Here is a 24545-nt window from a genome sequence, read left to right on the forward strand (position 1 = left end):
AGCTTGCCAAAGACATGCCCAGAGTATTTTAAAATGTAGTCCTAACTATCTAGGTGCTGTAACATGCAGTGTCGTAGCTGTGTTGGTCCCAGGATATGAGGGAGACAAAGTGGATGAGATAATATCTTTTATTGGACCACCTTCTGTTGATGAAAGATACACAGACAAGTTGTGTAGCTCGAAAGCTTGTCTCCACCAACAGAAAGTGGTCCAATAAAAGATATTATCTCACCCACTTGTCTCTCCTATGTACTGTAACAGTTTACTAGTCATTAGGAACACAGGAAAAAATAAATTTGACATTCACATAAAATAAATTACCAGAGAGGTAGGCACAATATTCCCAGAGGGATTTTCTTCCATCCTCCGACTGTTTATGAATAAACTTGAAATTTCTAAAGCTTCATTGTGCAGGTTTCGTAGCTGGAGATGTCTATACCCTAAAACAATATGTAATTGGGGCAGAGAAAACTTGTCAAGCACCTTATGTTAAAGTGGGATACATGATTTATAAAGTTGAAAACTCGAGCATCTAAGATTTTGCCATGCCTGAATTATTTAAGCATTGTAATGGTTTGAATTAAAACTCCTGTTTGCGCAACAATACAGGCATGCTCCTATGAGGTGTTGAGTACCTCAGGAGATGGAGCACCCTTAACTCCGACTGAAGTCATTCCTTCTTTTGTATACTAAACACATTCATTCAGCAAAGCAACAAAATGAATTACAATGATTAAAACAGCATAGAAATATTTATGTTTATCCTGGACAATGAATGTAATGGATCAGATCTAGAGACAACTGGTGCCTGCTGGGAGTGGGGAGAGGGAGGACACAATTTAAAGGTTCACTCCCCAAAGGCTTGAGTCACGACCCCGCAGGCACACATCTCTCTTATCCTGAGCAGCCCCTCCCTGCAGCTCCCAGGTGTTAGCTCCATGGGAAGAGGCAGCAGCAAACACCTGAAAACTGCAGGGAGGGGCCACTGCTTTAGCTCTGTGGAGAGAGGGAGCAGCAAAAGCAGCAGTTCCCAGCTGTTTGCTGCTGCCTCTCCCTATGGCAGCAGCTCCCAGCTTGCCAGCTCCAGCAGCTACTGTGCAGGGAGGAGACTGGGCCTCACCATGTGACCGAGCTGGGCCAGCAAACCCTGGCATATGGGAGGGGGCACATGACCCCATGTGTTGTCCCCCCCACATCACCTTTGACCAGATCGTCCAGTATGTTAAAACTACTCTGTGCTACCACAGCTGCACAGACTAGAGACCAATTTGACCACCCTCTTGAGGAGTCCCTGGTGTAGAGAAAATCCTGGGTGACAATTACACTTTGCCCCCTGACCTCTTCCAGCTATTGGTGCAGGGAGCATAGCTATGGAAAATGGGGAATGCACAGGGAATCTTTCTGCCCTGATGATCACCAGTTGCTGGAATGGCCTTTGGGGGCAAAGGGTAGCCAGCATGGTATAACTAGAACAGCACTGATAATGATCTAATTGACATCTGAGTCAGATGGTCCCAGAATTGAATACATCCCACCAAGCGGTGCTGAACACTTTCAGCCATGTTTCAGGATCTAGGCACTGTGTACAAAGTTAGTGCAAATTGTATTTTACCTCTTTTTAAAGCCTTTAGTGGAATGATTCTTTGAGCAGTTACAGCTGAGCTGTTGTTTTCAACAACTGCAAATCTAAGAAAGACCAGATCCTCAAAGTGAACCCGGTAGAGAAATTGTTCATTCCACATGGGGTTGAGAGTATTGCGATGAATGGGTTTAGTGCGGAAATGGCAGCTATCCAGAGACATCCCAAGTACGTCAACTTCAATGCATGGACTTCCTGTGCTGTTGCTAGGACAAACATTCTGTCCAGACACAATCTGAAGCAGAGAACACAAAGTAACCAATTAGTGGGTCAGGGATTTTTATGCTACATTTTCAAATTAAATAAAATGTATCATACTCCAAAGAACAATTTGCTAACATTCAGATATAATTGCAACCCTGCTTCAGTATTCTGAATTGCCAACAGAGTAATTTCAGAAGCAAAGCTTAAAACAAATGCAATTGCTAGTTTATCTTCCCTCTGAAAAATAGAACACAGATCATGAATGTAACAATTCAAAGTATTTGAAGTTTAATCCAAAAATAATGTATTTGTAGTTGGAACCTACATAAGGAGGGTCAAATTTTCCCTTCAGTTATCACAGTAATTGCACTGACTCCAATGGAGCTCCAATTGGGATAATTCTCTTAATTATCCCCACGAAGGGACTAATATCAAAACATCCAAATATCTGACAGAACATCCTTTAAATAATATGTCCTCATTATATTTTATTATTTTAAAAAAGATTTAAGGGTTTTCCCCTGCACCCCTCCTGATGTTTATAACCAAGGCTTTTCAGCAAGGGAGAAATGAAGTCCTGCAAATAACTAAGCATATGTGTAACTTTATTCAAGTGAGTAGCCCCAATATAATTTATTCAACTTTATTCAAGTGAGTAGCCCCAAGATCGGGGCCTAGCTAACTGACATTACAGTAGTGTTACAGAGCAGCTGGGCCCTGCGAATAAAACAAGCACAGCTCCCCTTTGTCAGAGCAGGTCAGCTGAATTGAACCGATTAAAAAGGGGCAGGGCTTCATCTGGGGCTATAAAAGCTTGTCACAGGACAAAATGGTGGAATTGTGGGAACATAAGAACATATGAATGGCCATGGGTCAGGCCAATGATCCATCTTGCTGAGTATCCTGTGTTCTGACAGTGGCTGGTGTCAGATATTTCAGAGGGAATGAACAGACCAGGGGAATTCTTGAGTAATTCATCCCCTGATGTCAGAGAACTATCCATGATGACTCCGAGATCTCTTTCTTGAATGGTATCAGCCAATTTAGACCCCATCATTTTTTATGTATAGTTGGGATTATGCTTTCCAATGTGTATTACTGTGCACTTATCAACACTGAATTTTATCTGCTATTTTATGCCCAGTTGCCTGTGCCTGGGTAGAGGAGCCATGGAGGAATAGAGGCAACTCCTATGGTGGGTCCCTGGAGTAAGGGGCCAAGTGTCCAGGCAGCTTAAGAGAGGGCTAGATGTGTGTGGGGAAAGACATAGAAAATTACAATAAGATCATAGAAGCGACATGAGGGAAATCAGTAGAGGAATCAGCGCAACATCTTACATGTCTTACACAAATGCAAGGAGTAAAGGGAATAAACAGGAAGAACAAGAAGCATTAGTACATAAGCTAAATTATGACTTAATTGTCATCAAAGTCTTGGTGGGATAAGTCTCATGACTTCAATATAGGTAGAGGGATATCACTTGTTCAGGAAGGGCAGATAAATGGAGGATGTGTTGCAATATACATCAAAAAACATATATACTTGTTCTGTGGTCCAGAAGGAGGTGAGAGGCAGACCACTTGGGTAAAGACAGAAGGGGAAAAATATGGGGGAAGTCATGATAGGGTCTACTATAGACCAGCAAATCAAGAACAGGAGGTTGTAATGGGGCATGCACCCACATTGGCCCAGCAAGAGCTGGGTGGGGCCAGATGGGTCCAAACTAGCAATTAGCTGCAAGCCAGGGAGCTAATGAAGGAGGAACAGGGTCACCTGGGCAGGAACAAGCCGGGTCTGTAGAAAGCCAGGTAGCTGGCTAGAGAGTAGGGCAGCAGCTAGGGAAGGGCAGTCAATTCCCGGAAAGGGGAAGAAGTATTTGAGGTTGCAGGAAGGCAGGCTGCACAGACTCCCTGAGATGAGGGAGTGAGAAGCTGGTGAATCCAGAGACAAGGAAATCCAGTTAGGAAGGAAAAAGCCCAGGGAAACAGCAGCAAAGTCAAAGACAGTATATGCCTATGCTGCATGTTATAGGGTCCTGTGCTGGAACCTAGTTTAGAGGGTGGGCCATTGGGTAGCGGCTCAGGGCACAGGAGATGCCCACGAAAGCTAGTCCAGAAAGACTGTGTTCCCCAGAAAGGGAAGGACATAGTGACCTGTTCAGAAGGCCAAGCCATGGACTGGAAATGGCAGCATCAAGAGTGAGAGAGGCCGCATACAGAGAGAAGATAATGGCAGAGAGACCTCTGAGGAGGGTGCAGCACAAGACGGAACTAATCCTCAGAGTGACCAGCAAGAAGTGCCAGCAGTGGGAAGGGAACCCATCACAGAGGAGAATGAGGCACTTCTAGAACAAACAGATATATCCAAAACACAAGACCAGGTAGTAATGAGGGATTCACTACCCAAACATATGTTGGAAAAGAAATATGGCAAAACAAAAAATTTCCAGTAAGTTTTTGGAATATATTGGGACAACCTTTCAATTCAGAAAATGGAGGAAGTAACCAGCGGGACAGCCATTTTGGACTTGATTCTGACTAATAAGGAGGAAATGGTTGAGAATCCGAGGGTTGAAGGCAACTTGGGTGAAAGTGATGATGAAATCATATATTTTGTGATTCTAAGGAAAGGAAGTAGTGAAAGAAGCAGAATAAGGACAATGCACTTCAAAAAAAGCAGACTAACAAACTCAGAGAACTGGTAGGTAAGGTCCCCTGGGAACAAAATCTAAGGCATATAGGAGTTCTCAAGAGCTGGCAATTTCTCAAGAAGACCATATTAAAAGCACAACTGAAAACTATCCTGATGTGAAGGAAAGGATAGAAAGAATAGTAAAAGGCCAATATGGCTCCATCAAGAGTTATTTAATGGCCCGAAAATCAAAAAGGAATTCTACAAAAAGCATGAATTGCTAAGGATGAGTACAAAAGAATAGCACAGGCATGCAGGGATAAAATCAGAAAGGCTAAGGCACAAAATGAGAAACATCTAGCAAGGGACATAAAAGGTAGTAAGTACTGGTTATTTAAATACAATAGGCAGAAGAGAAAGATTAAGGAAAGTGTATGTTCTCTGCTTAGCAGGAAAGAAGAGCTAATAGCAGATGACATCAAGAAGGCTGAGGTGTTTAGTGCCTATTTTGTTCAGTCTTCACTAAAAAGGTTAATGGTGATTTAGATACTCAACACAATTAATATTAACAACAAGGGGGAAGGACACAAGACAAAATAGGGAAAGAACAGGTTAAAGAATATTTAGATAAATTAGATGTATTCAAGATAGCAGGGCCTGAAGAAATTCATCCTAGGGTACTTGAGAAAGTAGCTGAAGCAATCATGGAACTGTTAGCAATTATCTTTGAGAACTCCTGGAGAAGGGCAAACATAGTACCTATCTTTGATAAGGGGAACAAAGAGGACCTGGGAATTTATAGCCCAGTTAGCCTAACTTCAATACATGAAAAGATACTGGAACAAATTATTTAAACAATCAATTTGTAAGTACCTAGAGAATAATAAGGTAATATGGACTAGCCAACATGGATTTGTCAAGAAGAAAGCATGCCAAACCAACTTAATTTCCTTCTTTGACAGGATGACTGGCCTCCTGGATATATCTTGATTTTAGTAAGACTTTTGAGACAGTGACACATGACATTCTCATAAGCAAACTAGGGAAATATGATCTAGATAAAATTATTATAAGATGGGTGCACAGCTGGTTGAAATACTGTATTCAGAGTAGTTATCAATGGTTCACTGTCAAACTGGGAGGGTGTATCTAGTGGGGTCTTGCACTATTCAATATTTTCATTAATGATTTGGATAATGGAGTGGAGAGGATGCTTATAACATTTGCAAATGACAACAAACTGGCAAGGGTTGGAAGCTCTTTGGAGGACGGAATTATAATTCAAAATGACCGTGACAAATTGGAGAGCTGGTCTGAATTCAACAAAATGACATTCAATAAAGACAAGTACAAAGTATTTCCTTTAGGAAGGAAAAATCAAAGGCACAGCTACAAAATGGGGAATGATTGGGTAGATGGTAGCACTGCTGAAAAGGATCTGGGAGTTTTAGTGGATCACAAATGAATAGGAGTCATTACTGTGATACAATTGTGAAAAAGTCTAATACGCTGGGGTGTGTTAACAAGAGTGTTGTATGTAAGATCCAGGAGGTGATTATCCCACTCTACTGGGCGCTGCTTAGACCTCAGATGGAGTACAGTGTCCAGTTCTGGGTACCGCACTTTAATTGGAGAAATTGGTAATAGTCTAGAAAAGAGCAACAAAAAATGACAAAAGGTTTAGAAAACTTGATCTATGTGGAAAGGTTAAAAACCTGGGCATGTTTAGTCTTGAGAAAAGGGGCAATATGAGGGGGCAACATGATTAAAGTGTTCAAATATGTTAAGAGCTGTTATAAAGAAGACTGTGATTAACTGTTCTCCAAGTCCACTGAAGGTAGGACAAGAAACAACAAGCTTCATCTGCAGCAAGGGAGATTTAGTTTAGATATTAGGAAAAACTTCCTAACTGTAAGGGTAGTTAAGCTCTGGAAAAGGCTTCCAAGGGAGGCTGTGGAATCCTCACCATTGGAGGTTTTTAACAACAGACTTGACAAACACCTGTCCGGGATGGTCCAAGTTTACTTGGTTCTGCTTCAGCACCTAGGACTAGACTTGATGACTTCAAATCCCCTTTCAGCCCTACATTTCTGTGATTCCTTAATTGCCTTAGGGGTGCTGTTCCAAAAAATTAACAGAACTTGCTGAATAAGGACTGGTTGAAAAGGGAGCTGGCTGGGACTGAGAAGCTGTAAGGAGCATGATTACCAGAGACTCTTGGGAGGTAGAGGTAGGCTGTATAAGGAGCTTACGGAACTTAATTGATGGGGAAGGAGAAGCTAGGGAGAGTTCCCTCTCCCTGGGATGGGCCTCAAAGAAGGTACAGTGTTTGGGATTGTCTGTAGCTGGAAAGCATAGGGCTATTTCCTCGGTGGAGCCAAGAGAGGAGAGGAACCCCAACCTAGGGTCTACGAGTACCAGGGAACGAAAGACAAGCCCATGAGGAGCAGAAGGCTTGTTTAAGTTATACTTGGACTCCCAGGAGTCAGTCAGTATTTTGACAGGGGGAGGAACTGAAGTTGAGCCCAGGAGGGGCCAAGGACCTTTTTGTTTAGAATTGAGCCCAGGAGGTGTGAAAAACCTTTGCTGTTGAGCTGAACTCCAGAAGAGGACTGAACTGTTGTGTGGCTTGGGCGAAAGGCTGAGCCACAGAAGACTCAATGAGAGAGTCCAGAAATGAGACTGGCTGGGACTGGTCATCACAGCCAAGAAGGTGGCCACCAGAGGGGTGTGAGAGGTGCAGTCCCACGCATCACCATGTCTGGGTAATTGGGGCACCCTAAAAGTAAACACTCACGTCAACATGGGGAAACAGTGAAAGCCTCTATAAACAGTGCTGTCAATGCACAAATAAACAAACTAGAGACTTTTCCCTCCCGTAACTTCTTTTAGTCACAATGATCTCAGTTATTACACGTCATTATTATAGAAATGTGACTGTAAAGTTGATGGGATCCTTTTAGGACTGCAGTTACACAACATCCAGTTGGAATATTTAGCTTTTAATAATTCCCTTAAAATGTACTTACTGTTAAAGAATATATAGCTGGCTCCATATTAGACGGATCTCGGTCTAATGGAGAAAAGTGCTGGTACATTGCACAGTTCTTGTCCCACAGAACAGGGGGTTTCAAAACATACCCACAACCACCATTCGCTTCAAACATTGCTGCATTAAGATGCAGAGGAAGATCTGCAAAAGTAAAGCAGTCACAGCTGAAAAATAGTGACAATACAACAGAAAGACAGCAAAATGTAGATTTTTTTAAAATTACTGTTAAAATTGAATTGACAGTATGAAACTAATATTAAATTTCTGGGGACAGCTTTAATTTACATACCCAAGTTGCCCAAAGAGTTTATACTTAAAAAAAAAAAAAAAGTATTTTCCAGTTTCACCCATTTTCTAGCTTTTGCTCTACAGTAGAAACTCAGAATTACGAACACCAAAGTTATGAACTGACCGGCCAATCACCCATCTCATTTGGAACCAGAAGTATGCAATCAGGCAGTGCAGGAGCAGAGACCCAAAAAATTTAAAAAAAAAGTAAATACTGTACAATACAGTACTGTGTTAAACATAAATTACTAAAAAAACAAAAGGGAAGTTTAAAAAGATTTGACAAGGTAAGGAAACTATTTCTGTGCTTGTTTCATTTAAATTAAGATGGTTAAAAGTAGCATTTTTCTTCTGCATAGTAAAGTTTCAAAGCTATATTAAATCAATGTTCAGTTGAAAGCTTTTGAAAGAACGACCATCACATTTTGTTCAGTTATGAGCAACCTCCATTCCATTTCCGAGGTGTTCGTAACTCTGAGGTTCTACATTATTTAGGACCTGGTTATACCCACTTATCATACCTAGCAAGTTTCCTGAGTTTTGCCCAAAAATCTAGGATAAAAAAAAACCTGATTGTGTAATTTGAAGACAGCTGAATGGAGCAACTTTTTATGCAAACCCAAAAGGCGAGGGAGCATAAGTAGGGATAGAATATAGCCCAAAGATTGGGTACTGATGCAGTGTTGGTTAAAGACTCCGTTGCAGAGGAGTCAGTTCTAGGATAAGGTAATTCAGTGCCTTTGTATACTTAAAAAGTTATTATAAATGATATTATGGCTATGGCACTGTAAAAGTGCTGGATTCCAGCTAATGGAATCTGTGGATGCAATGTTTTAGACAGTTCCACATTGTCAGAGATGCAGAAAGCCTACCAAATTAGGCACAGAATTCCAGTATTCTGGGAGCACTAATTCACATAGGGCTAGATAGCTATTAGCCTTAACATGGTTGTACAGCAGAGTAAGGATAGGTAAAGCCCCACCACACACCTCAAATGGCCACATGTAATTTTACCCAGATCATGTGTCTCCCTCCTGGGTATGGTGCGGGGTGTGATATTCCCTACTGCAAGCAAGTGGGTGAGGACTGTTGGTTGGTTGGGCACGTGTTGGAAAGGAAAATGTGCCCTTTCAAGGGTTTACATAAATTACCTCCCTTGGAACAAGAGGGGAGCATGGAATGAATTGTGCATGGTACAGTCACAATTTCTCCCAGAGCTATTTCAGGAGTGGTGCCCTTATGCAACATCTTTTATGCATGCTGTGCCAATGTACACAATCTAATTTCTATTCTTTACGATTTACCACCCAAGTATATATTTACTCAAAACTTCACATCCACCACAATACAAGTTACTGTGTATTTTTTCCTTCTGTAACTGTTCTCAATCTTGTTCAAGTACAGGATCTTTGCCAAATAGCCCACCATCTGTTTAATAAATCCACCAACAGAGATGATGATAAGTAAACGAATATATGGTAAATAGAGATTCATAATTAAGGAAGCACTTATTTTATAATGTTTAATATGTACATAAATATACATTACTAGAGGAATTATTCTATCCATACCATCAGTTTGGTAGTTAACAGCCACTAGCTGTATTCCATGGAGCCAGAATATCAGCGGATGGGGATTTGAAGAGTCAATGCGTGTGGCAGCAGGATATGTTCTCAACAGCTGACAGGTGGTATGCTCAATCAGTTTTTGAGAATACCGTCTGCACAGACGTTTGGCAGCATTCTCATTCAGTGAAGAGATATGATAACATTTAGGTGTCCTTATGATAGCACTGAGAGAAGTTGTAGGGTTGAAAGGAGGAGAACAAAGTTCTTCCCAGGTTTGCCGAGCACCCTCAAAAGGACCTGGAAAATAAATATTAATCTCAAATTATAGCTGCAGATCTTGAGACCTCAAGCATCAGTATTTTCCTGTGATGTGTAGGTATGTATTTTGGATAGGATAAAAATAAATGATCTCTAGAAACCACACTGGTCACATAGGTATAACATTTCTTTCTTCATATGCAGTAATTAAATGCTAATTGATACTGTAACTAGGCATATTTGAGTATCATTTTCTTGAATTTTATAAGTAAATATTTAATGTGGTATTTAATGTGTGCGAATATTTTAAGTCTGAAATGAATCTTGACTCTTAATCCATATCTGGAAACCTTTATAATATTGTTAATATGCTGCTTGGAATACAGAGATCGTTTAAATGGAAAGAAAATAAAATTTCTTTAAGATTACTATTTCACTTTCAAACTTTACTATAAAGCCTGCAGTAAAAGATGGAAAGCCAGATTCTCTGATGATTTATATCCCTTGCAGCCTCACTGAAGTTTGCCCAAAGACTATGGGACAGTTTTTCAAGGCATAAAACAGCAATTAGGTGCTTAACTGTCATTTGCACCTTTGAACATTTCCTCCCATATCTTTTAAGATATAAACTTGATCTAAGATACATCTTTAAACTACTAGATACAAATATTTTAGTTTTGAATCAACCAATCATTCTCATCAGTAATTTTAAACTGACTGCCTTTATACTTCCAGCAGATTAATCCTATACTAACATTCCATACTCTAAAGTTAATTCTTTATAATGGCGTTATTGTAATAGCTGCACTGCTAATGAAAACTGATTCCAAAATTCAAGCGCAGCATGCACACAGTAAATTGTTTGATCTTTAACAACTTGATCTGGTGTATGTGTTGAACTACAGAGTCATTCCATGTGCTTGGTGAAAGAAGATGCTGACTTTACCTTTTCCAGATGCTTTGGCAAGTGTTGCTGGCTCCCCGGGGCTTAGTCTGCCAGGATTGTTGCCAAAAATGGACTTCCTGCTTTTTCTTTCCTTTCCTCTGCTAGAGCCAGATGGATTTAGTGTTGACAGGCCTGTTCCCATAAAAGTAAAATAAATAAGCCAAAACATATGACCAAGAGGGCATGACATTTTCCATCATTTTTCACTTTACTCTTTGAGGGACTAATACTAAAGAAGTACACAGGACAACTAGCATATTATTCCCAGTAACTGAGTCTAACTATATTTACAATCATCAAGAAGATGATATACAATGTAACACAGAAAAAAAATCTTTGTGACATAACTGTTGCCTGAGATTTATTTTTGGCTGGAGAGCGGGAAGTGATTATAAGTCTCATATTACAGAACAGCCCCAATGAATCTCAAGACAAATTCTACAACAAACAATCACAATAAACTCAAACCTAAAAAATAATGTTACCCATCACATATCCAATCTGTTTTTCTGGTAAATCAAAACATACAAGTATAGGATATCATGGTACATTGCCTGACATTCTATAGCTATGTGTTCAAATGAACCTGACAAAAATGACTTCAAGTTTGCTGTAAGGACAATCCCAAAGAATCATAGGGTATATACTAGTAGACCCATGAGTCTTTTCCAGTCCATCTTTGTATTAAGTATATTAAAACTACTATTTATAACTCATATTTCAACCATGGGCAATATTTATAAGTGGGGAAAATCTTTTAATTACTTAATGACGATGACCTGTTTTGAGATACTCAGATGAAAGGCATTGTAATAAAATATTATTATTCCATATACATATATTCAAACAAAACAATCATTAAGGACATGATCAATGAATTCCATTTCCACTGATTTAAATTCCTTTCCATTGACTTCAGTGGCATTTGGGCAGATCTCACTAAAATACAAAGTAAAAATACATCAAGGAGTTCTTTTGACATCAGCACAAGACATGAAGTAAGGTGAAGAATGCTATTGGAACTCCACAACATTTGTAATTTACATTTTTCTTATTTTTATTAAAATTTGAAACAATAATTATTGCAGAAAGAAATGTAAATTGAAAATTTAAGTTACAATAGAAGAAAATACTGAATTTACATTGCAAATTAATATTTTAACTACTCATTTGAAGCTTAGTAGAAGTTGGATTCTGCCCCATTGAACTCAACCTATTGCAGTTAAGTAGCTAGGCCTCAATCCTTCAGATGCTTTTGCACATATTTAATGAAGTTAAGCACATCATTTCAATTATGCTACTCATGGCTCCCAGGGTCCACGGTCCTGCCATGCTGGGGTTTCCAGGCTTCCTGACAGAGCTGGAAGCCCGAGCTCTACTGCTTGGCTCCCAGCTCCACAGCAGGGAGACTGGGAAACCTGAGAACCTCAGCTTGAGCCAGGGCTCTCTGCTATGGAGCCAAAAAGTCCTGGAAGTCCCCAGGGTTTTCAGATTTCCAGACCATCTGGCTCTCTGTGCAGCCCCCTTAGGAATTGGCCTGCATGGGGAGCCAGCTGGCCCAGAAGTCTAGAAGCCCTGGGTCCCCTTGCCTAGGAAAGTTCACATGTTGGGACTGCCCAGGGGCCACAGACCCTGGGACCCCAACAACTGTTCACTGGCAGCAGTGAAACTGACAAGAATGTCAATTCAGTCAGCAGCTGCAGTAGTCCCAGGGATCATGTCTTGTTTCCAAAAAAAATTTTTTTTTTTGAGATGTCCAGTTTGTGGGAGATTTCAAAATATCAAAAATTTCCCACAAACCGGAAATCCCTAGTTTTGGTCAATTGGACCTACTATTAACAAAGGGACAAAATGAAGGAAATAAAGACAATATTTTTAAAAAGGAAGGTGCTATAACAATAAGTACTTCTATTCTAATCTCCTCTGTATTGGCTAGTATGAATTGGGAGAATTATCTGTGTTAAACATAGCTATCTATATGAGAATAATAAACAGATGCAAAATAAAACTTCACATGATTTAGAAAGAACATGAAGCAATTGATGACTCATAGCTGATTTCTGGCTTTTCAACATGTATTTGGCCACATTCTGGACCTTGATATAGCCCCTTTTCTCTGCTCCAGCAGCACAAAGCATCTGTAAGACTGGTGTCATTTGTTATATGGTTAATTTCCAGGTGATATAGTGGCTGCAGAGCCACCAGTTCTATGTCACCTCTTCTTCTGATTCCCTGCTTCCACTCATGTCCCAAATGGTCCTTTGGTGGCCATTTGTAGTCAGAAGCAAACTAGAGCAGTGCGAAAGCTGCTCTAATTTGTACTCGGGGCCTGCCCAGCCCATGGCCAGGAGTATAAAAGGTGGTACAAAATAGATATCACCTGAAGCCTAGAACTGGGACCACTGGGTGGGTTAATCTTTTTTGGTGTTGGGTCCTTTCCACATTGGAGGATTAAGTAAATTCTCAAAGAAGAAAAATTTTTGTTTTATGTTTCAAGACGTGGAGACAGTCACTGAGGAAACAGACTAACCTCTTACCTAAATTATCTGAGGTTAATGCAAAATACCAGGGGAAGATGAGTCTTAGCCACGTGTGATGGCTCAGGAGCAAGCTGCATCTGTGATCTGTCCCCCAGTCTCGCCTGTAGGCACTCTTTTCAAGCGACAAGCTTCTACCTGCTGCACTCTTCCCATAGCAGCACTCTGTGTTTCACTCCATTTTAGATCAACAGGCAATAACACTCCTTATACCTATTGTAGTGGGATAGTTACAGGGCCTCTTTAGTGCACCCTTCAGGTGCCAAGTTTCTCTGCCTTCCCTTCTCTCTGGGTGAAAAACTCCATGGCTTTATCACTCCTAGACTGGATCCTTGGGTAGCAACCCCTCAGATGACAGACATAGCTGTAATTGGTACCTGCAAGACACTTCTTTCTGGGACTCTGTGACCACCAGCTGATTAAGGTGACTCAACACAGCTTCTTCCAAAGAGACATACTATCCATTTAAAGAATTACATAGCAAGCAGAGAAAAAAGTTAAAACCACAAAAGAGCTGCCTACCTGGATCCCGTCTACAGTTCATCACCTCTCTCAAAGCATAAGTGAACCCAACTGCCTCAGACACATCCCACAGAGCTCTGCTGTATGCTCAGTCTCTCTCTCTCTCTCTCAGAATCTCCCCCGTGGCAGCTACAGACAACTCAGTCTCCCTTCCTCCCTAGGTGGGGATTTTTCAGAGGAGCATTGTCCATTTATCTTAAACTCTGGCTTTGGCAAAATAGCAATATAACATTTGGCTGTCGCCTAGGAAGAGCATCTTCCTCATTTAAAAACTCAGCCATCACCCCCCTTGAAGTTGTTTATCCAGAGCTGTTTTAGCTCTGAACATGGTGTTTCCTTGCTTTTCCTAACAACCCCTTTTAATTCAGCTCTACGTAGTCAGAAAGAATAGTAACAAGCAGGTAAAAGAAGGTAACATTTATAATATTCATAAATGTAATATTGAAATACTGTGTCCAGTTCCAGTCATCAGAGCTTATTGCTCTAAAACCATAGCTACTATCTGGTGGTATAATTTATCTCGAATAGTTCCTTGGGAATACAGGATGTTGATGGGGCAGGATGTTGACAGCATCAGGCAGTATTCAGGTGCTTGCCTAAGTTTTCACATTCACATCTGAAGTAATTCCTTAGCTTCCAATTGGTTATATGGTCACCAGTTCTGGTGTCCACAATTCAAGAAGGATGTTGATAAATTGAAGAGGATTCAGGGAAGAGCCACCAGAATGATTAAAGAATTAAAAACATGCCTTATAGTGAAAGACTCAAGGAGCTCAATCGATGTAGATAATGAACAGAAGGTTAAGGTGTGGCAATCACAATTTAGAAGAACCTACAGAACAGAAATTTGATAATAGAGGGCTCTTTAGTCTATCAGACAAAGGAACAAAAAGACAACTTCCATGGCTGGAAGTTGAAGCTATTCAAATTCAGACTAGAAATAAGGTGCAATTTTTTAACAGAGAGTGTAATTAACCACAATTACCTAAGTGTTAGAACAATTTTCTAAGGTTTGCTGAGGATTCTCCATCACTGAAAATGTTATAATCAAAAATGGATTTTTTTCCTAAAAGATAAGTTCTAGTTTAAACAGGAATGAATTCAAGGAAATCCTCTGGCCTGCGTTATATAGGAGGCCAGACTAGAGATGATCACAGTGGTCCCTTCTGACCTTATGATCTATGACTGGCTTCCTCAGAAAGAGCCAAATCATAAGTGCAAAACAGAAAACAAGTAAAAGGGGCCAGAGGAAAGAAGTCTTCTCTTTTGACTATCCAACAACAGCAGAGCCAACTTGCAGCCACTGCTGCTACTTCAGACTATACTACCCTCACCCAACTTTTGTGTCCTTTCCCCTCTCCAGAAGAAACTGGTCTGTAGCTCCACCAGCCTTCTCCTCATTGCTCCACTGCTCTAACCCCAATATCCTCTACTTGCTGTGGCCTGTGAAATTTTCCAGCCTCCTGTCTCCTTCTTGTACAGTGGAATCACACCAGTTGCACTGTGGTCAGGGCTTCTATGTCCACAAAGAGAGGGGCAGAATTTTTCCCAAAGAGGGGGCATATAAAAGTTAACTTGGGAAAGTAGTCTTTGGAGGTTCTAGGGTGCTAGGCCTATAAAAGCGGTCCTCCCTGTGAAAGGAACTGATTTTCTTATTTGTCCTAATTATGTTTTGAGTTAAAACAAAAGAGAAATGTAATTATGGAAAGCAAGTATTTGTTTTCTAATTTAATTTTAGGGACATTTCAGAAAGTTAGAAATTTTTAGTATTAAAATGTTTTGAGGAATTTAAACTGTATAAAAGATGGAAAATATTACTCTTTGCTCAGAAGAAAAGGTTTGACTTGAAGAACTGGAATTACTTCATTGCAGATTTTATTAAGAGGACAGCTAAATTAAAAATCACACATCTTATTTTTTTACCTTGCTGTTGTTACAAGTAACACCTAATATTCATAAAACTAAGAGATTAGAAAAATGTTTTTCCTCTAATTTTTCAATTTGTTTACCTTGACTTTGTGTAAATTAATTTAGATTACATTTCTTTTTGTATTAAATCCTAATGTGCGATCCTTGACAATATTTCTGTAGAGAACCATTCAATTAAAGAAGCTGAATTCTCATTTCAATAAACTAAAAATGTGAATAATAAACAGTAGTCACAATTTAAAAAATGAATTAGTGTACAGAATGTACAGTGTATTAGCCAAAATATGCTCATCCTCAGTGTTCTACATTGAGCAAATGAAAACAAGTAAATTCAATTTCAGTTCATCCACCTCCTACTGTTTTCCAATCCCTATCTCTTCACCTCTACAGAATGAGGTCCTTCCTACTTCACTGTCCTCCTACAAATCACTGTTACATGTCTATCATGAGCCATTTTCTTCTTGCCATCCATCCACCTTACCTTGACTGCTGGCCTGCTCTCCAGATGTTCTCTACTCTTGGGTCCATGCCAGTCTCCCTTTGGCCTCATTCCCAACATGACCTCTCTCTCTCCATTCCCCAGCTGGTTCTTAGCCCAATTATTCAGTCATGGGGGATGTAGATAATAATGTAAGGGATGCTGGTGAGAGGGAAGGCTTCTGGTAGTGGTCAGATAAGCTAAGTTGGAACTTATTCTTAAAGACTCCTGACTTTTTCCACCTCCCAGAAGTAGGAAACTCTTCCCCAGACCTGAAACAGCAGCTCCTTAGGTGAAATTCTAATGAAAATCCTGATGGAATAGCTTGTTCTCAGCTGTCATTCAGATAGGAACAGTCAGTTCACTATGGTTTAAAGATTGGAGTGCTTTTTCCCCCAATGACAAATGCAGCACATGGAATCATCAACCATTATGCAGAATCCCTAACCACAGAAAGGTATGTTCCCCACATACTGCAATTTCAATTAGATCACTGTAATGTTTCAAAGAATTAGAAAATATAAAGCAATAAGTATGGGCAGAAAGAAAAGCATACTTACCAGGGAATTTCACAGCTTGGCAATAGATGACAAGATCTGAGAGCTCTGGTGCAATCTGCCGACTTTCCTTCTTATTTTGTGGAAGATAAAATTCTTCACCCAGTTCCATGTCATAAACCTATGTGACAATTCAAGTGATGTACAATACAGAAGGCTTTGAAAATGAAAATATTCTAGCATACCTCTATATACCTGTGGTGTGATTTTATCACATTCAGCACATATGGTTCTATATTCTCACATAATGGATTTATGCATGCATCTATTTTTCCCATCAGTGATCTTATATTAGTATTACTTGTATGGCAGTAGTACTCAAAAGAACACAACCAGGCCCCCTTTTTCTACAATCACATAGAAAGACATGGTCCCTGTTCAAAAGAGATTACAATTTATGCAGTAAGAGGAGTGTTAGTTGCATAATATTTAACAACGAAAATAACATCTTAAATATTCAATCAGAAATCAGTAACAGGGTAAGTGTTTGAGTTCCCTTAACAACTTCTCAGAGAGTTACCATCAATAGCAGTTACGAGTCTAGATGCTTTTGAAAATACCAATAGGCAGCTTTCTGCATCATTAGATGCCTCAACAGCTTTACAAATCTGACCCTAAATTACTTCTGAGTAGTAGCAGGAGTGAGGTTTAAGCAGGGAATGTGAAGATAAGCAGCTAATTTGCATTCAGCAAGAATATTCAATGAAGACTAGTGCAAAATACTACACTTAGGAAGGAAATACTAAATACACAACTACAAAATGGGGAATAAATGGCTAGATGCTAGTGATGCTGAAAAGAATGTGAGGGTTATATTGAATCACAAACTGAATAGAAATCACTGTGATGCAGTTGCAAAGAAATCTAATATTCTGGGTTGTATTAACTGCAGTGTCCTATGTAAGACATGGGAAGTAATTATCCCACTCTACTCTGCATTGATGAGGCCTAAGCTGGAGTACTGTCCTCAGTTCTGGGAGCCAGACTTCAGGAAAGATGTGGACAAATTAGAGAGAGTGTTCAGAGAAGAGCATCAAAAATGACAAAAGGTTTAGAACCTGACCACTAAGCAAAGGTTAAAAAAACTGGGCATGTGTAGTCTTAAGAAAAGATTGAAGAGGGGACCTGATAACAGTCTTTAAATACGTTAAGTGCTGTTATAAAGAGGACTGTGATCAATTGTTCTCCATGTCCAATGAAGGTAGGACTAGAAGAATTAATATGTAGCAAGGGAGATTTAGGCTAGATATTAGGAAAAACTTTCTAACTGTAAGGGTAGTTAAGCTCTGGAACAGGCTTCCAGTGGAGGTTGGGGAGCTTCCATCATTGGAGGTTTTTAAGAAAAGTTTAGACATATACCTGTCAGGGGTGGTCCCACCTCAGCACTAGGGGTAGAACTTGATAACTTCTCAAGGTCCCTTCCAACACTACATTTATATGATTCTGACAATGATACTTAAGCCTATGTCTCCTCAAATAAATTCATTCTCCACCCAGACCCTCCACATCATTCTCCACACTACTGTTTTTTGGGTTTTTTTTATCCTGCACTTTTGAAAGCAGGAAATCAAGCATATGGAAGGCTTAACACTTACTACCAGTCAATATGAAGGTTCATATCTAGACCACATATTCCAAAGAACTCAACACCCAATCTGGTCACTTATTTAGGTGACTAAATAAATGGGAGCTCAGCTCTTGAAAATATGGCCACTAGTACTTTACCTTACTTGTGCTCCCATGAAGCCTCTGATCACACTTGTGCTGGAGTGCAGCAGCTTTGCAATCCCTGTTCAACATGACACAAGTAGTTGCAGTACTCCTTAAGAAATCACCTTTCAAGACCCTGAAGGGAGATTTTCCATCCTACACTTCATTTTTAACCCCTTCTCATACGTTTATCCATAGATAGGGAGCTTCAGTCAGTGTAAAGCAGAAGTGTGTGATAACTTCTGTTCATCAAGACAAAATTACTTTAAAATCAGTTTCTCCTTTTACTTTTTGTGAATTTGACTAAAAGCAAAATGCAATTCTGTCATTTGACTGAAAAGTTGTACCACATACTATGTGCGTAGTTGGGCTGATGTTCAAGCTGAACTTGCTGCAATAATCTGGGAGTTGAGTCTCTCTGTGTGCATGGGAATAGCTCACATTAACAATGACTGGATTTATGCACACTCATTAAAGAGAGACCTACACTATCTGTTACAATCTGAATCTCATCAATCAAGAGCCATGAGACTTTGTCACAAGTGGAAAAAACTTCAGAGAGAAAGATAGTACAATGGACGAAAGAAAATTCCATAGAAGGTCATCTTTAAATGAGTGAAAATTTATTTCAGATTCATATATTTTTGTTTTTTGTTCATTTTAAATAATAATGAGAATATTTTTTCACATGCTCTGGATGGAAAACAAGAAGGGTGGGAAACTGTGTGGGATAGAATACAGCTGCCTGACAGTGAATGTGCAAGGAGAGATGTCTGGAGACTTTAGCGAAATCTCACAAAAAAGAAAATTGATCAAAAAGGGCTGTTAAAAATGGGAGGAACCAGCTGAAATAGTCAGAAAAAAATAAATATAATTTTAGGAATAAAGTTAATTTTTGGCTTAAAAGAAGACAGTGCAAATATACATGCATCAGCACCATTTTTCTTCTAGTGAGCACCCACCTGGTTGCCTTGAGGTAGAGGGAGCAGTGTTAATCACCTCTCTGAGGCACTGTTTTACAAAGAGTATTGTGACATGAGCAAGCAAAATGGTAGTAGTGGGATTGTTAATGTGACAGATTAATGCAGAAATGGACACTTCTTATGTTGAGCCAGCTTATAAACAGCTAATATACAGGTGCACTTTTTAAAATGGACTTATTTTCGAGTTCATGGAGTCCCATTTAAAAGAAGTCTGGTGATTTTATCAGGTTTTTTGCCCCCCCCCCCACATGTTTATTTTTTAAAACCAATTTTTGAAAAGTTATTAATTGGTTTTGTTTTCACTTTAGATTGAAAGAGAAAGATACACACAGAAGTTCCCTATATTCCATACCTTGCAAGAGTACACTAAGTCTGGATTGCTCTATGTATTTCATAATAGTAATATATGTATGAAACACATTATCATCAAATTATTACTGATTAACAACACAAAACTCACATAAACCTGGATCATTAATAAAAAAAGATTGTGCAGATTTGTTCTAAATAAATGTATATTATCTTGATTTAAAACAGTATAAGATACACCTTTGAGGAAAAAGTCTAAAAAGAATTTTTCTTTAAACTCTACAAACAATCGCTCTAAGTATTTATAGTGATAAATTTATTGGCTTTCTTAAATGCATGTAGACCGTGGGTCATATTTTGTCTTTGTTCCATGCACAGAACTTCTATTGAACTAAATGGAAAAGGTAAAGACTGAGTCAATATACAGTGCACCCTAGCCTGGAAAAATGTTTTGATCAGCCCAGCATTTTGTATATATCAAAAAGAGTGTGTGTCAAAAAAGAATTCACAGTGAAGTACAATAATATCTGCTAAGTTGTTTGGGTTTGGAAAAAAAGTAATCCTCAAATCTGATAAACAGTGTGTCCCCTATGGAATTACGAAAGTCATGCAGACAAAGCATAAGCTTTACAAGCTGAAGTTAAGTACTCTGCAAAGCCATATGGTATTTGTAAACAACTATTGCTTTTTATATAAAACCTCAATTTACTTTCATAAAAATCAGTGACAGCACAACACTTATGGAGCATAATCACAGAAAACTAAGACTTGAATAATTTTGATAGTGAGAGGGACAGTCTCTTAAAAAGAGCAAGGGCAGGGAAGCTTAAACTGCATCAACAGAATTTGAAACAAGAGTGAATTACTATAATTGTGAATGGACACTGTACTTCATTGCTAGATATGAGCCAGACTAAGAATTTACTCTCAGTTCATAATAAGGGGCAGAACGTAGCTGTGTTGGCTAGGAGCCAACTAAGTATATTTCCTTAAACTGAAAACGGGACACGCAGGGCTGGCCCAAGACTTACCCCACCCAAATATTCCTCCACACCCCCAATTGAGCCAAGGAGCAGAGAGGGTGAAGAGGAATGTGTATGGACTGGGATCTGGGCAGCAAAGCAGGGTGTAAGTACTTTTAATCTCGGAGCCAGGAGGTGAGGCTATTGGACTATTGGCAATGCAGCGAACACATGGCAATAATACCAGAATCCCTGCCATCGCCAGCCAGGTGGCGGAGAGACAACAGGGATATTAGCTGCTCAACACACTGCTTTCACTGATGGTTTTTGCCTCAAGTCAGGGCCTCTAAAGAAAGGAATCCCTTCCCTAATTCACTGTATTTCACAATCCCTGTCACTCTCTGTTGCCAGGCAGGGGAGCAAGAAACTGACAGACCCCAGATCTGAATCCTCAATTACTGAGGGGCTTTGGAAGAAAGACCCACACACCTGAGGTGTTAGGGGCATCTGAGAACTATTCAGAGCTCTGAGAAATCACAAGTGCCATCCCTTACCCAGGCTCCTTGCCCCTCACTAACAATATGCTCCACAGCCTCAACAGGGCAGCCCCAGGCTGAAGAGCCACTGGAGGCTGAACTCCCATCTCCTTTCCACCAGAATTGTTATTATTATGGTGGAAGGCACAAGATGGCTCTGCTTGCTACACAGGTTGACAGGCTCTTTTTCTAAGCATGCAAGTAAATGTTCAGTCTCTGGAAGACAAGCATGTCACTGACAGTTCAGTGATGCAGTTATCCTGGGAGAGAAGGTGTGGCAGACAGCAGAGTTTGTACTGCTTTATTCTCTGTATACACAGGCAATTCTTGGCCCAGAGTAGCTTCCTGAGAACCAGGCATTGTTGTGTGCTGAGATTTCTGGAGGACGGGGTTGTCTGTGTGCTATTTGCCTCTGTTCTAGGACTGGTGTATTTGTATAAATAAAGCAAATTACATTTAGATTTAATCTAAACTCTGTTTCCTGATTTCTCCTTCACGAGAAAGCCAACCTACAAGATCCAGGCCATCTCTTGCTCAGCAGCGAGGCAACACTGGCATCAGGAGGATAATATAATAATCAAGGCATTGTTAATTATTATTTTAACAGTGCACATAAGAGTGTGAGGTTCCCACCTCCCAACACAGATAAATGATGCACTCCCTGCCCTCTAGAGAAGAGAAAATAATCACAAAACTGTCCCTCTGAAAGAAGAAGGGGGGAGGAGCACCAACGAATTTATGCAATTATTCAGTGAGGCAGGTGCTGCCATAAAGGAAACCCCTGTGCAAGCCCCCTTGGCAGAGAGGGGGATCTGTGATGTGTTTGGCACTGGAAATCCACCCTCACAGCACTGGAGGGATCTACCTAGAGCTGATGCAGGAAATGGAGCAGAGTAGATTTGGGAGCTGGGAATCTCTCTCTTCAGTTATTTGCCCTGCACGCTTTTTTCCAATGACTCTCTCTCTCCTCTTTCCCTCTCTAACCCCTTCCCCACTTGCTGGGAGACTTGATCCATGTCCCATTCCCAGGGGCATTTTTTCTGTAGCTGTATCAGCTTGAGAGCCAGTGAGGTCAGCAGCTCTGGGAGTCACAGACACAGGAGGAGCAGAGATTGGCTGAGGAAGGATCATTTGTGCAGAATCACTTTCCTGCCCATCCCCAGCACTTTTCCCAAGCTCTCCCTCAATTACCAGGAGTTCCTGGCTCAGCAGATGGTGTCTGCAGAGCCTGCGGCTGACCTAGCAGACTTGGCTCACTGGGCAGCAGCCGCTGCTCTCCCTTGCAGCTAAAGAGTGGGGGCTACTGCCTGGGGGGACAGCTCTGGAGGCCATGTTGCCTGCCAGCAGCAATGGAGAAGATTACTTCTCCGCTGCTACTGGTGGACAGCGCTGCCTGCACAAGTCAGGGACAAATGCCCTGTTTTGGCAAAAAAGTAGGGCTGGCCGGGACGGAGCTGAAAGAAAAAGGGGACTGTCCTGGACAAAACAGGATGTATGGTCACTCTACAATTAAGGAACCATTGTGACAGAGTCAGAGTATGCTTCCTGACTCCATTTTTGCTCCAGGGTGGTGTTGCATGGCTCTCTCCTGCAGGTGGAGTGGGGGAAACAGGCTGTAGCAGGACACAGCCTCACTGAGAACACAACAGGGCCTCTACTGTTTAGATTATGTTTTTGAAACCTTACCTTTTACCAACTTTAGCAATCTTTTTCATATTTTAGAGTTCTTTATTAGGACACTTTGCCACCACATGCTAATATGAGTCAATAATATATTCTCACCTACAATACAACCAACCAAGACTGTGTAGATTATCCAGATGGAATTTAACAAGAACCTTCCATTAAAGTTGCCTCTTTTGTTTTATACTATTTTTCTCTGCTATTAAGGGTGGGGGCTTGATCGAATGCCAATTAAAGCCGGTGGAAAGACTCCATTGACTTTGCTGAGCATTGGCTCACAGCCTACAAACTTGTTTGCCTATTTTTATTGCTGTTACATACTGGTCTAATGAGTTCAATGTTTTGTCCACAATAACCTCTGAATCCTTTTCTTAACCTGGATGTTGGATATTGTTGCATTTACCTTGTCTTCTGTAGCATGATTCCCTGTTTACAGTTATTTGTCTACCTTAAAGTGCATTTGCCATGAGCAATCCAAATCCTTTTGAAGTTGCATCCATGTCAAAGGGATGAGGGGAAGGGAAAAAAGGTACTACCTTTCCTTTATTGTTGTAAGTAATGCAATCAGTCTTCTTTATTCTCTTGGCAGCTTCTTCATTATATTCAAATTGCAGTTTATCACTGGATGACTTATTCTCAGGTCGGTCTTCCAGAATGTTATCTAGAAAATCAATTGATTTTAGATAAACAATATGCAGGCCAAGAATTAACTGCAAAGTTTATCTCAACTAAAAGGTGTTTTGGATAAAGCACCTACTCTTACATGTCTGAATAATCAGATGGCAAAAATAAGGTATATACTGGGTAAAGTATTTCTCCTTCATTGGTAATATTCTATTTTAAAGAATAAGGATGTCTTGTGAGCCACTGTGACTCTTTGTTATGTGTGTCTCTTCTATGAAACCTTCTACCCTGTCTTTTTTGTTCAGTAGATATTAAAACCAGAACATCATTTAATAAATATGAGTTAAAATATTTTCAGATCCTCTTTTGGCAAATCAAGAAGCAAAGAATCAATGGCTTGCCATCTAAAGTATTTAAGAGGTGATATTCTTGAATATTCAAGAATTGTAGAAGTTTATAAGTTTAGTCAGTGATCAGTAATTTTGAAAGATATCTTTACATTTCAGATTTTGATTCTCATGCTGTCCCCACTCCACATACACACACTGCTTGAGACATTCCTCTCCATGAAAAAGGAATGCTTCCTGTACGTACTAGAGACTTACCCTGATTGGTCCCTCAAAATAGAGTGATTTATAAGAATAGAAAAATTGTCATAATGGAAAACATTTTTTGTTTACTCTGTATCTCTGTGTGTGTGTGTGTGTGTGTGTGTGTGTGTGTGTGTGTGTGTGTGTGTGTGTGTGTGTGTGTGTGTGTGTGTGTGTGTGTGTGTGTGTGTGTGTGTGTGTGTGTAAATAAATAAAACTTCCTAAACAGTCTCAGAAGCTTATTAAATATAAATGTTTCAACCACAGTATCTTTATGAATAACCAGTGTTTCACATGCAGCTTTCCAATGATCCCTGACCAGTAAATAATGTATAACAACACTGTGATTGCATTTTCAATTAATACAGAGTAGGTATCATATATTTACATGAGACACTTTTAACAAGTCGGAGACACAGTGCTGAAATTCATGCAGTTAAAATGCTCAACCAAATGGGCCTTTACCTTCCTGGCTGTTAGAAGCAGGAGAAGCATTAAGGACATCAGCTACAGGAAAACAAAGTCGGAAAGGGGATAAG

At 40.0% G+C, this 24545-nt stretch overlaps 1 protein-coding gene across 1 annotated transcript in view; it reads right to left on the reverse strand.

The window, feature by feature from the left end:
• Positions 1-24545, reverse strand: part of PLCE1 (phospholipase C epsilon 1) — a 285725-nt gene that overhangs the window by 20233 nt on the left and 240947 nt on the right. Inside the window, exons 21-27 of the mRNA XM_067552848.1 lie at positions 23329-23453; positions 16613-16730; positions 10587-10718; positions 9386-9679; positions 7504-7667; positions 1613-1874; positions 322-440 (exon numbers count right to left, since the gene is read on the reverse strand). Of these exons, the coding sequence (XP_067408949.1) occupies positions 322-440; positions 1613-1874; positions 7504-7667; positions 9386-9679; positions 10587-10718; positions 16613-16730; positions 23329-23453 (1214 nt within the window). The remainder of the gene's footprint in view (positions 1-321; positions 441-1612; positions 1875-7503; positions 7668-9385; positions 9680-10586; positions 10719-16612; positions 16731-23328; positions 23454-24545) is intronic.

This window comes from Emydura macquarii, unplaced genomic scaffold, assembly GCF_026122565.2.
Source record: "Emydura macquarii macquarii isolate MOO-44397 ecotype Brisbane River unplaced genomic scaffold, CSIRO-AGI_Emac_v2 contig_1390, whole genome shotgun sequence".
Lineage (NCBI taxonomy): Eukaryota > Metazoa > Chordata > Testudines > Chelidae > Emydura > Emydura macquarii.